Here is a 13,030-nt window from a genome sequence, read left to right as displayed (position 1 = left end):
CGGTTTTTTTTTTATATCTACGAGTATTCATGGATACCCGTAAATCTTTTTCATATTTTATATTTTATTTTAAATTAAATTACATAAAAGCAAATATTTAAAATATAAAATTAAATAAAACATTATTCCTAAAGTATAATTCAATCAAATTACTGACTAGAATGTTAATGCAATGTAAATTTGAATGAGTTGTATTAAAATATAAATTTTAAAAAATTAATCTTTTTGAAACTAACTTTAATTCTATAAGTCTAAATAAAAAATAGAAATATATGAAGTGAAATTTTAAACACTTATTCAATAATTATTATATTTCTCATTAGTAGTTTTCTTTTTATCACTTCATTAAAAAAAACTAAAATAAAACTTACTAACAATTATTTTCTTAGAAAAAAAAATTATGAGTGGGTAGTGACTATTTACGATCCTCCTCGGAGACCATAATATTAATATTCATACATGCTTTGTTAGCAAACGGGAGATTAAATACTCGTATTCATTATTCGCGGATTTCCATTAAAGATATCCATTTAGTAACCGTCACGGATTTTGTTTATAGACATCATTGGTATGAATTTTTTTTTGTCATCCCTAATCACAATATCATGCTAGAAATTCAAGGTAACTCATAAGTCACATTAAATAAAAATAAATAATATAAAAGTAGAATGACCCACAAACTCATTGATTTAAAGTTTTAGATTGAAAATAGTATCTCAATCTCTTATATGGATTTGTTCATGACTCATAAATGTTGAATTTCCTTGATATATTTACTTTGATTAATAAAAATACTTATACTGAATACTCCAACAAATTATGTCTCTTAAACTCTTAGCTATACATTTTGGCCCTCAGAATGACTTAATGAAACTTCTTAATAGCTTTTTTTATACTCACGAGAAAAATACATAAATGAATAGCTTTTACGATGCAAAGGAGTGTCATTCTTAATAATCTTCAATGACTAAAATTCAGTCAAATGATAGTGTCTTAATTGAGTTAATCTATCAAAATTCTATTGTGATAATATGATGTTAGTTGAGTTCATCTATAAACAAATCAACTTAAATAATAGGGTTAAATATGTTTTTGGTCCCTTAACTTTTAGTAAATTTTAAAATTAGTCCATTTTGAAACTTTGGACCAATTTAGTCCTTGATCTTTCGAAATACGTGAATTTAGTCCTTTTAATCAAATTTTGGTTGGTTTATTGGATGTTTCGTACGCATTTCAGGATTGTATTTGAGTTGTTTATACTGTTTGACACATTTTTGCTTTAATGTTAAGTCAAATACTATTATGAAACGCGCTTGAAATGTCAAATAAACTTAACAAAATTTGATTAAAAGGACTAAATCCATGCATTTCAAGAGATGGAGGACTAAATTGGTCCAAAGTTTCAAAATAGACTAATTCCAAAATTCACTGAAAGTTAAGGGACCAAAAACATATTTAACCCTAAATAATATGTAAGCTCACCTATAAAAAAAAGTTAAACAGGATGATAGAATGTTAGGTGGGCTCACCAATAAAAAAAAATAAAGTCAAATGATATATGTTATTTGAGTTCACTTGTCCAAAAAATCAACTTGTGTGGTATGGTGTTAATTGAACTCCATTATTAAAAAAAAATTGCATGGGAAGATGTGGTGTTAATTAAGCTCACCTATCAAAAAATCAATTTGTATAGTAATGTGTAAATTGAGCTCACTTGTAAAAAATACATAATATGGATCATTATTCATCTTATAGAAAACAATGTCTTACTAGGAAAAGAAAATTATCATAATAAATACATAATAATAGTAAGAAAATTATTATTATAGAGACATAATTGCAACTCTAAAGAAGAAAACGTTACCATAAATAAAGACTAAACTTTAGAGAGACAAAATATTGACAATGAATATATAGCTTAAAGGTTTTTGCTAAATTCTTGCATACTCAAATGATTTACTAGACTCTTGACATGACCCATGTCATGGTTATACAATTAAATCCCATAAATTTTAGGAATCTTGAGATATGGAAAAACTTTATTTCTTTCCCAAATATGATGAAGCAATACTCATAAGCAATAGATAGCAGCATTTGTGAATGTTTTAACACAAATTCTATGTACATTATTAAATGAAAATTCAGTTCCGATATAAATGAAAACGGTACACACAAGTTGTGTCTGTTCTAAGGTTCTGGTGAGGAACAAATCCAAACCGTCTTCTAAGTGAATAAATTAGTAATTACATGCTTTAATTGGTGTCTGTTTATAGTTCTATCTAAAACCCGAAAGCAAGTTGAAGGAGCAGAGATGGAATTTAGAAGGAAAAAAACAGCGAGGGGGTTCACATAATTCATAAATACTATGTTAAAGAGGGTTGTTGGGAAGTGAATTGTGAGTGGAGTTGTTAAGAAACAAATGATGTCATATCATAGTACATGGGATCATGAATAATATATGGATGGTCTGAATAGGATGGGAAGAGTAGTTATGCTAGACGTGCTAGATGGAACCAAACATGAAACTTTGAAATCTGACCCCATGCATTGGTGTTATCTCAAACACTTTTCAAGTGCTGAACTGAACATGGAGAGAGAAAGAAAGCTAGAAGAGCCTCAACAATCTTTGGTGGGAATAATCACTACACTGTTCTTGTTCGCCTGTTTTTCTGTTCTTCCTCATACCCATCAACCTACTTCTACTTTCAACTTTGTAACTGCTTCTCACTTGTTAGCTTTCTCACAAAAGTCTAAATTTTTGCAAAAGGAAAAAAAAAAGTTTAGATTTTTATATGTTGGTATTAGCATGAACCTTTTTACACAGTCTTGGACCGTTTCATAGACTATTTACTTAGAAAAAAATAACATTAGAGTACACTAACTCAGAGACACTGAAAATACTGTAGCACATTATTAATTTGATGATATATCTCCCACTCTCTTTTTTATATATCCCAAAACCTCCTTTTCTTCCTCTGACTTCTCTGTTCCCTAACTCTCCACTTCTTTCTTACCTGTTCTTTCCTATAATTAAACATCAATACCCACCATCTCTATGTCTCTCTCTCCCCATTTACTCCTTCTTAGCTTTTTATTCCTTTTCAGTTAAACTTCTTAAATAAAAGAGAAAAAAATATCTAAGGCCACACCTTACCCTCTATCAGTGTTTCAGAAACATAGAAAACTCAATGACCAGTTTTGTCTTCTCATAAACAGTCATAGCTGGGAAAGCTACACTGGAAACAGATGTCTCCGATTTCAAAGCAGTTTTTAGGTGATTTCAGAAGCAGGCCACTTTCACTTGATCTTGAAATTTGAGAGGCTATGCAACCTTCTTGCACTGTCATCTATGTACTTAAGTAAGTACTGCTTGTCTTATTTTGGTTTTCACTTTTGCTTCTCTCAACTCTTTCTTGGGTTTACAAAACTCTGAATCACTGAATAAAGGAAATGGTGTGTGGATTTTACCTTCAAACCTCATGTCATCGCATCAGTGCCCCGTTTTGCCTCCACCAAAATCTGCCTCTCTAGCCAAGGCTCCACAGTAATTTTCCTCTCTAAACTGTCATTAGTAGGCTTTCTTTGTTGCTAAACTGGGTGGTTGTTTGTACAGAATGGAAGTCCAGGTAGATTTTGTTCTAAAATTGGGAGGGACTTAGATGGAACAAGCATATGCATGCAGTTCTTTGTTTTCGATATGTTGATGTTGTTGGATCTCCGTATTAATGTTTTTCTTTGTCTCTGTTTTGTGTGCTGAATGATGGTCTTATTGTCTCCAAGCTTTGACTTGCTCTTACAAACTCATGGAGTTCAAGTTTTATCTGGGTGCTTTGTCCTCTCTCTCATCAGGAGACACTCATGACATTCAATCTCCTTGGTCAATGAGTCCTTGGAAATATATAATAAGAAAGAATCTCCATAGCAGACTCAACATTGATTTCAAAATAGATATAGTATATTACTAAATATAGTTAGCAATTACAGGATTTTGATGATACTTTGGCCATGATGAAATGTGAAAACACTAATATTGGCTAATTAATTGTTCATGAACTTACAACAAGCATATGTGACGATTCAGACAGTATGCCTTCCTTGCTACAGATTTTATAATTGTATTCTACAGTCTGATTTCACCTTAATTTCAAATATTCGATCATACTTTTGTAAATCGGATGGCTTTGAATGTTTCCTATTCTTGTTTATATGAAGTTTTACTCGGCATGTCTGAAAAGCTAGAATATAGGATGGTTGGATTTTGTGTTGAAAATAGTAATAGTTTTCAAACATTACGTTTTGTTACTGAATATGTCATTATAAATCCCAAAAATGCAACTAAAACATGGTTTTGTTAGTAGATTTGACATTGGTTATGATCACTCTACGAAACCCATTTGTAGTTTCTGCATATGGAGACTACTTTACCTTCGATCCCAATCGCCCATTTGGCTGGCCAAACATATAATGAAACAAACAAGCACCAACTAGAAATGCTTTTCGAGCTGGGAAAGTCCACTTTTAAGGCATAGGAATCATAAAACACTGTACTTGGATGAGTATCTAGTCATCTTTCACAGTACCAGTATTGATTCAAGATTTTTTGTTATGATTGCTTGATGAGCTGATTGATTTTCTTGGCTTAACTAATTGCAGGATAAAGTAAACATCCCAGTGCAAGCTCAGAAATAGATTTTCTTCTGGATAATCTGGTGGTTAACTCCCACTCCTATTTGTTAAATTAGCTTCTGACTTGGGCACAGCTACATCATGAAACCAAACTTTGATCTTGAAGTTGAGGCATATGCAGAATATGAATCTGAAGTTAGCAGCCAGGTTGCTTCCAATGTTTCCATTCAAGAAACCTCTATAGGTCCTTGCAGTGACCGCCTCACTAACATTTCCCACACCACAAATCTAACTGGGAGCCATCCTAATTCAGATTCTGTTTCACTTGACTTAACTCTCAACTTCAAGAACAGTGAGCCAGGGGGAAGAGACTCAATAGGATTCTCATTCTCAAGCACTAGCGAGAGCAGCAATGAACCTGCTTCTCAAACCACAGCAGCGACCATACCACGAGTCTTCTCTTGCAATTACTGTAAGCGCAAGTTTTTCAGCTCTCAGGCTCTTGGTGGACACCAGAATGCCCACAAGAGAGAAAGAACATTAGCAAAAAGGGCTTTGAGAATGGGATTTTTCTCTGAAAGGTATGCCAATCTAGCATCTCTCCCTCTGCATGGTTCCTTTAGGTCTTTAGGAATAAAGGCACACTCTTCACTGCACCATGGTTTCTCACCAACAATGAGGCCTCCTGAGATAAAAAGCAACGCAAAATTTGATCAAGGGTATGTTGGCATCCCAATATTCTTGGAGGATGATGAGTCAGATTTGTTGTGGCCAGGTAGTTTTCGTCAGGTTGTCGAGGCAGGTGATAGTCATCAGAATTTCATACTTACTGGAAGTTCAGATTTGAGTTTCACTGGGGTTAATCCACCTGTAGACATAGAAAACTCAACACCAGATTTGACTTTGAAACTTTGAAGGACGTTATTTGGTACAGTTCTGGCCTTGAGTTGTCTGCTTTATTGTTATATTGTTGTACAGTAAGACATGCATGCAAGGGGCCAAGATTGCCAGATTGATTACTAGACTTGTTGGGTTTCCTTTTAGTTTCATTTTCAGTTTTCTCTTAGGAATCTTGCTTTGGTATTTTGCTTTGTATGTTTCTAATTGTATAAGGGCTCCGGGAGGACAATTTTGGAGCTTCTGTGCTTGTTATATAAATCATGTCTTTCCTTCACTGTAATTATTCAGCTTCTATGTGTTTTTGTCTTTCGTTTTTAATCTGGATTCATATTGACAACAAAACCGATCTTATTAAACTAGTAGTACTATTTTTAGTTAGGAATAAAAGTCATGAAAGTTGCTATATTTTATTGTGGTGGATAAATTTGATACGGGTTCTAGTAATGACTGATATTTTCCTGCTATCCTCTTGGAACTGATCAAAGCTAGCTGAATTGACTAGTGAAACTCCACTCTTCCACGTGGTTGCCTTTGTGGCCAACAGAGACATGGTATGTTTGTATTACGTAGTTTATTACCAAACCAAGAAATATGAAACATACCAAATAGGAAATAGAAAAGAGAATGCTTAATAACCACAAATATTTTCATCTCAATAGCAGTCTTGTAGACATTTCTTGGTTCGTTTCTCACAGCTGCCTCCAATACACAATAACTTAGATTTTCAGTCCCATTCTCTGGTTTGGCTACGGCAGGTTGTGGCCGCAAGTTATTGAATCCAAAAGAATGAAAAGGATGAAAGAAAATTATTCTCATTGATTGACTGACTGATATGTACAATAGGCTTGTATATGCAAATAACAGATGTATAGAAGGAAATACTAAATTAGTAGTTCTAACGAACTAAGCGAATTGTACCCTTTCACGAGTGAAAATCAATTTCAATATGTTTTGTGGCGTAACTATCACCAAATACAAGCAGACAAGTTTAACTATCCTTCAGCAGATAAGACAACCATGTTAGCTCATTAGCATTAGCAAAGCAGTTTCAGCCAATGACTATACTCAGCTACTCAGCTTCAGCAGAGCATCTACTTATGGTTGTATGCTTTTGGACTTCCAAGAAACTAGAGAATCCTCAATGAAGACACCAAAACCCAGTTGCAGATTTCCTTGTATAAGGTAAGGACAAATTTCCCAGTCAAAATTAGCAGAAGACAGTAAATGAAGACTGGACATAGCAGAAAATAGTATTCCTCGACCAGGGGACGGGTGCTTTTTGATGTATTGCAGCAGCTGATGAGCAACATCAAAGCGAGTAGTGCGAGGTTGAGAGACAAGTGCACTGAGTTTGTCACAGCATAGCTAATGTGTGGTCTTGATATTGTCAGTTAAAGCTGCCAATAAGATGTCTATGCATCCAATAAAAGCTGTGTTAATTTTAGATTGGGGTCTGTTGGTGGTGGCAGAGGTCTTCATCCAATAAATCAGTATCTGAAGAAAAATGATGGCTTATTTGCTTTTTGAGAGGAGAATGCTTTTGCTGGTCCATCCTACTTGAAGCCCCAAAAGGTATTTCAATTGTCCGAAAGCTTGCAGTGAGACTTAAAAATGAACTTGAGGACCATCATTTTTTGCTTATTCCAACTTGCAGGACAATGCTGCAGAAAAGTTGTCGTAAACTTGGTGTTTGGTGAACCATTGTCTTGAGGCTTGAGGAATAATCGTATAAATCTCATAAACTAAATAGCCATTTAGAAATGCATAGTAGATATATAGCTCAATGCGTCATTTACTGCATCCAATTAAAGGACACTAATGTTGTTATTTTTGCCAATAGAGGAAACTGTTTCTGTAAAATCCAAACCAGCTTGTGTGAATTCGTTTGTTGTCAAATGGTCATGCATCAGTCCTTGGACCCATCTGTCTTGTGCTTAATTTTGTAAACGCACCTACAACCAATTGTGTTGTGTGTTTATCAAGTGAAAGTGGAATAATACTTGTTGTTGCAATTCCTCTGTAATGTGCAAAGTGGAATAATTGAGGTTCAAATTCTGTGGAAAGTTGACAGAAGAAGGATATGTATGAAACAGTTAGTTTGCCATAGTAGGAGATTTTGATTTATGTTTCTTAGAAATATCAAGGTAAAACCTGTTTCATTCACCTACTATCAGTATATATTAAATCAAGCATACTAATCAAGTATATATTATATTGTATTTATTGTTTATTATTGATAATTTAAATGGACAAATCTTGAGTGCTAATATGGTGAAACCACTCAGAAAAACATGGAGTTCATCTTGAATGTTACCTTTCCCGATCTTATTCAAAAACTTTTGAAGTTAAAAGAATGCAGAAGTGAAAACAAAATTTAATTTAAAGCAAGGTATGAACATTATGTATTACTCACAAAACTTGAATTCTGTCAATTCTTACAATACTTTTGTAGTGATGGGAACAGGTTTTAAATTACAGTCAGAGTAACTCACCATAACCATTAAATTAAAAGAAATGGAAAGGTGATAACGAAGAATTTGAGTAACTCTTGTAACAATTTGATATTCTTGCTATTTTGCTTTATTTCTTAATATTGCAGGAAATCGTGGATGAATGTGGTTGTACGTGGTCACAGTTACTATCTCGTCAACTTTAAAAATCACTGTGTTATTGGTTGAGTAGTGTTTTTTAAAACCGTGATCGGGAAGTAACATAAGAATTGTCTATTGGCTCTGAAGACCAGAAAGGGTTTATACATGGTTATAGTCATTAAGAGAACGTGGTTTTATATATATAACATAATATTTGTATTATACATATAAGGTATTTGATAATTTTTGATATGGAGAGATTCAACTACGTAGGTCACTAAAACAAGTTATGAAGTAGATTTTAAACTTAACTCAATTTCACAAAAATCAATTTATAAAAAGAGGTTTACATTCACTTATATATTCTAAATTAACCTTATTTTTAGTTAATGTGGGATTTCCAATTCACTTATATATTCTAAATTAACCTTATTTTTAGTTAATGTGGGATTTCCAACGAGATGTTTGAATAATCAAAGGTAACATTTGTGGTTACCTTCTGTTAGGGTTTTCGAGGACTCTAATTCTTTCCATGAAATTTTTAAATTTGTGAAAAACTCAATTATGTTTCTTTCACCTTGTTGGATAGAATAAATATCTTGAAGCATATATGAAATCTTGATTATACCAAAGATCTTTAGCATTTATAACGTAAACAACACTCAATTATACGTGAGGATAGAGTCTTTGTGATCCAAAATAAGACTATCCTATTTGAATTTTTCGCGTGCATCATACTTGGGATCATCTCTCTTTTAGGTATCTTGATATATCATCCACAAATTTGATCTTGTTTTTTAAAATAAAAACACATTTCAAATCTCTATTCTAAGACGAGTAGTTTATCTCATTAAGAGTTTAGTCGACAAGAACAAATTCCAAGATTAATAAAAAAAACTAATCTTATCTAGTATACAAGTAACCAATTTTAAATAAAAACTGTAAACTAAAAAAAAGAAAAGAAAGACAGGACACAAAATTCTTACCTTTTTATGAATGGATTTCCTTCTTCGTTTCTATTTTCTTCAAAGTTTTAATTTTTGTCGTGATTTTGAATTTTAAATCTTTAAAACCCAAATGTATAGACTTTTATTTAGATCTATTACAAACTTTTAAACTAATAACGTTTTTTTCGTACTAATATTGCACATAAAAAGTTGGATGATGGTGAATGGACGATATTTGATGAAGCAATTAAAAATAATTAAAGGATTGACATGGGTTAAAAAATATTAAAAAAACTAAGCGTCTTATGTGTCGCCACATAATTAGTCACAAAAATTAATAAAATAATAATCCATGACTAAAACGTGGAAGCTCTTTTTATATTTTATATTTAGAGAGAATAGTACACTCTAAGTGTGACTGAAATTTTGCTTTGTTTAGTTCCATTTCAATTGCAAGTAGCACTGGAAGGTGAAGATGGCGGAGGAGAAGCCAAACGGAGAAGAAGAAGCGAAAGAGGAGAGAAAGGAGAACTTATACGACGTCGTTCAGCGTCTCATCTTCGAACCTTCTAAGATCAATGCCACCCTCGTCCCTCTCTTCCCCGAAGCTTCTAGAAACTACTCTCGCCACCTCCTTCTCTGCTTCCGTCAAGCCTCTCCCCTCCGACGCCTCCTCTTCATCTCCGTCAGTCTCTCTTTACCTATAATTATTATGAATTTCTTATAATGTCTTATTCGATATCTATTTTTGAAGTTCCTAATCAAGGAGCAACACAAATATATCTGTACAAAATACGAATTAGTACTACTTGGTAGCACAATAATCTGTGATATCAAGATTTCTTTCACGTTCCTGATTTCTATTAAAGTAAAATAAAGTAGTATCTTAAAAAAGTTTTCATGTTTCACTTTACGGCAAAGATGTGTAGGTTTATTTATTTTATTAAAATATAATTTAGGTTGGTTTATATATTACTCTTGATGTGTCATATTTCAAATAAAAAATATTGTGAAAAACAAAAGTTACTTTCAAAACTTCTGATTTAGTTTAATGTAACGCTTTCTCTGAATTCAAATATAAGAAGAAAAAAAAATATTACGTTTAATAGACTTATACATAAGCAACTTTTAATTTCCAAACCTTATTTATGTTATGATTTCAAAAATATTGTTATTTTTAAATTTAAGCACCATTGTCGATAAACATAATTGAAGATAATTTATAAAAACGACATTTTTATCATATGAAAACAAAAATATTAAATGATTTTGATTTGTGGTTCAAATTGATGCAGGTTGCGACAGTTGCTCTTGTTGCTCTCTCAGGACTTGTTGCTTTTATGCTCTTCGTTCTGGCTGCAACTATAAATGCCATTTTTGTCTCCCTTCTAATATCTTTGGCAGTAGCTGGAGGGTTCTTGGCTCTATCCTTTGCTTTTGTGACAGCTATATATATCGGAGCACTATCAGTGACCATCTTTGCTATTTCCACAGTTGTTTTTTGGGCTGTTGTGGCTATCGTTATTACTGCAGGTAACATCCTGTTTGGAATCCCCGTTCCATTCTCTGTACTTGTCATTAGAGTTTGTTTGGATAAACTTCTAAATAAGATAAAGTAAATTTGACTTCTCTCAAGTTAAAGTTGGTTGATGCATCTCAAATTACCCTAATCACTGTATTCATATAGATGATATATTGAATTTTGAACATTTGCATGAAATTGTATTGATACTAGCCATATTTTCTTGGAAAAGATCTCCTACTGAACAACCTTGCGGAAATGGTGCATGCCTATTATTTGAATGTCGTGCACTTGCCAACCAGATAGATGCTTTAGACAAGAAATGCCTTATAAACGCCTTTTTATCTCAATTTGATGTCTACTTTTGATAAACTTCTCCATAAAAAGGTGAAATGAAGTGAACATATCCTATAAGCTAATCCACATATACACTGATTTAGAAACTTTCTTATCTTATACAAAAGCTTGAGTGTACAAGTTCATTTTAGCTTATTGAAGAAACTTAATTATTTTACCTTATAGAGAAAATTATCCAAGCAGGGTTAAGTATTAAACTAAATTATGGACTTGTAATGTACAGATGCTAGCCACTGTAGAGCCTATGGCATCTCTAACTTTAAGATGCTAACAGATTTGGTTCCTCTCACACCTTGTTTTACCTTCTCGACAATAGAGAATTTTATGAATTTGACCTTTTATTATGTCCTACTTGTGTGAGCTGACCCTATATATTGCCTGCACATGAAAATAATGTTATCCAGGATGGGTTGGATTCCTTTATACCTTGTGGCTGGGAACTAGAAAGAGCCTTGATTTTGCAAATCGATCTTTGAGTGTGACTGCCTCTGCTATTACTACTTATTCTGCTGCTTGGGGTACTCGCAACCTTGAACACAAAAAATCAATTTAGGTGGTGGTTACGTAAAGAACCCTGTACACAAATCTGAAACATGAATGTTTGTTGGAATGGTGAAAGCACGTTATATTTCATCTCTCTCGTGGTTTGGTTTCAGTGGCTGTCAATAGCATGCTTGTATTATGTCAATAAAAACTGCCACGGTTTGGTTGTGTGCATTTTAGCTCAAACTAATGTTGATAAACTCCAGGATGTATGATTCTGCTTCAGTTTTTATATGGAAGAACATGAGCTTTTTTCTTTATTCGCTACGTTTTACCTGGTATTGTGCTTCATGAAATTGGTCTGCTATGGTAAAATGATGTAAGTTTGGAATGAGTTGTGAATTATTATTGCTGCATCTGTGCGAGCAAGAATGTTCATGCCAAATTATATCAGCCACCAAGTCCAGACCCAAAACTCTCATGAAGGTATATGAAGTTACAATTGATGACATTATATTTTATTTAATTGAACTTGATGCAGGACCGTGTTATAAACACAATGCAGATATGGTTATAACAATTTACATTATTTTTTCATTTTGTATTATTAAAATGTTAATTTATCGGCTATTATTTACAAGGTTACTAAAAATTGAATACTTCCACTGATAGCATCGTTTTTACAATGATACCTCTGTAGCACTTCTGAATGCTTGAGTTTTGATAAGCAGATAAAAAGTTGATTTAAAGAGAGCACACATATTATTGAGATAGAAACACATCTCATAGCATCGATATATACTAATCTGAAAGAAGAAAGGTTCGGGGACACTCTACCTCAGCCTTACACCTAGAGATGTGGATTTGGTCATGACCCATGTAAGTTGAGCCAAAAAGACCACAAGACCAAAGAGTCCCAAATTAAAAAGTTATAATGGCCAAAAGGTTCACAAAAGTCTTGTGGATCAGGCTAGTCCATGGGCTTCCTTTTTACAAATGAAACATTCGGTTTAGGTCGGTTTGTCTCGACAATCGGTCTTAGTCCAACCATCTCAATGATCAACCTGAACCGGCTAGTCTCGAGCTCTGCCATGAGCTTGTCCATCTCAAACTTTATTCCGGACCGCTCCATCCCAACCTTTGTCCTGGGTCAACTCGTCTCAATCGTGGGCCCTAGCCAGCTTGTTTCAATTGTCAGCCACGGTCATCCTGTCTTGTTTGTGGGTCCGAGACAATCTGTCTTGTCCGTAGGTCCGAGACAACCTGTCTCGTCCGTGGGTCTGAGACAACCTGTCTCATCCGTGGGCCCAAACTAGCCTGTCATAGTCAAGGGTCGGCCCATCTTGAACGTGGGCCCATGCCTACCCATATCGACCGTCAATTCAGGTCGGATGAACCCAGGTTGAACTATGTCGTTTGTGGGTTCGAGTTGGCCCCTCTTATCCAGGGGTTCAGGTCTGCCTTTCTAGATTGTAGGCCTAGGTTGTCCTGTTTTGTCTGTAGGCCCGGACCAACCCATCTATTCTATCAGCTCGAATGGACTGTCTTGGTTGTTTGTTCAAGTAGTTTATGCTAAAATGAAAAGCTCATATGACAACCTTAAT

At 33.9% G+C, this 13,030-nt stretch overlaps 2 protein-coding genes across 3 annotated transcripts; both read left to right on the top strand.

Annotated features, from left to right (window-relative positions):
• The first annotated feature begins 2,963 nt into the window (after nt 1-2,963).
• LOC114194617 (zinc finger protein 4) lies at nt 2,964-5,820 on the top strand. 2 transcript variants are annotated; one of them, XM_028084960.1, is made up of 3 exons: nt 2,964-3,359; nt 3,448-3,544; nt 4,654-5,820. In XM_028084960.1, exon 3 carries the CDS (start codon nt 4,768-4,770, stop codon nt 5,539-5,541), a length of 774 nt encoding a protein of 257 aa, XP_027940761.1. In that variant the 5' UTR covers nt 2,964-3,359; nt 3,448-3,544; nt 4,654-4,767; the 3' UTR covers nt 5,542-5,820. The 2 variants fall into 2 exon arrangements, with proteins under 2 accessions (XP_027940761.1, XP_027940760.1); XM_028084959.1 differs by lacking the exon at nt 3,448-3,544 and having other exon boundaries at nt 2,965-3,359.
• Nucleotides 5,821-9,467: 3,647 nt separating this feature from the next.
• On the top strand, nt 9,468-11,746 carry LOC114193610. The gene is made up of 3 exons (XM_028083479.1): nt 9,468-9,749; nt 10,360-10,597; nt 11,348-11,746. Exons 1-3 carry the CDS (start codon nt 9,540-9,542, stop codon nt 11,494-11,496), a joined length of 597 nt encoding a protein of 198 aa, XP_027939280.1. The 5' UTR covers nt 9,468-9,539; the 3' UTR covers nt 11,497-11,746.
• Nucleotides 11,747-13,030: the final 1,284 nt, after the last annotated feature.

The sequence above is a fragment of the Vigna unguiculata genome, chromosome 8, assembly GCF_004118075.2.
Source record: "Vigna unguiculata cultivar IT97K-499-35 chromosome 8, ASM411807v1, whole genome shotgun sequence".
Classification (NCBI taxonomy): domain Eukaryota; kingdom Viridiplantae; phylum Streptophyta; class Magnoliopsida; order Fabales; family Fabaceae; genus Vigna; species Vigna unguiculata.
The sequence above is the reverse complement of the archived record's forward strand: the minus strand, read 5'-3'. Positions and strand labels throughout refer to the sequence as shown.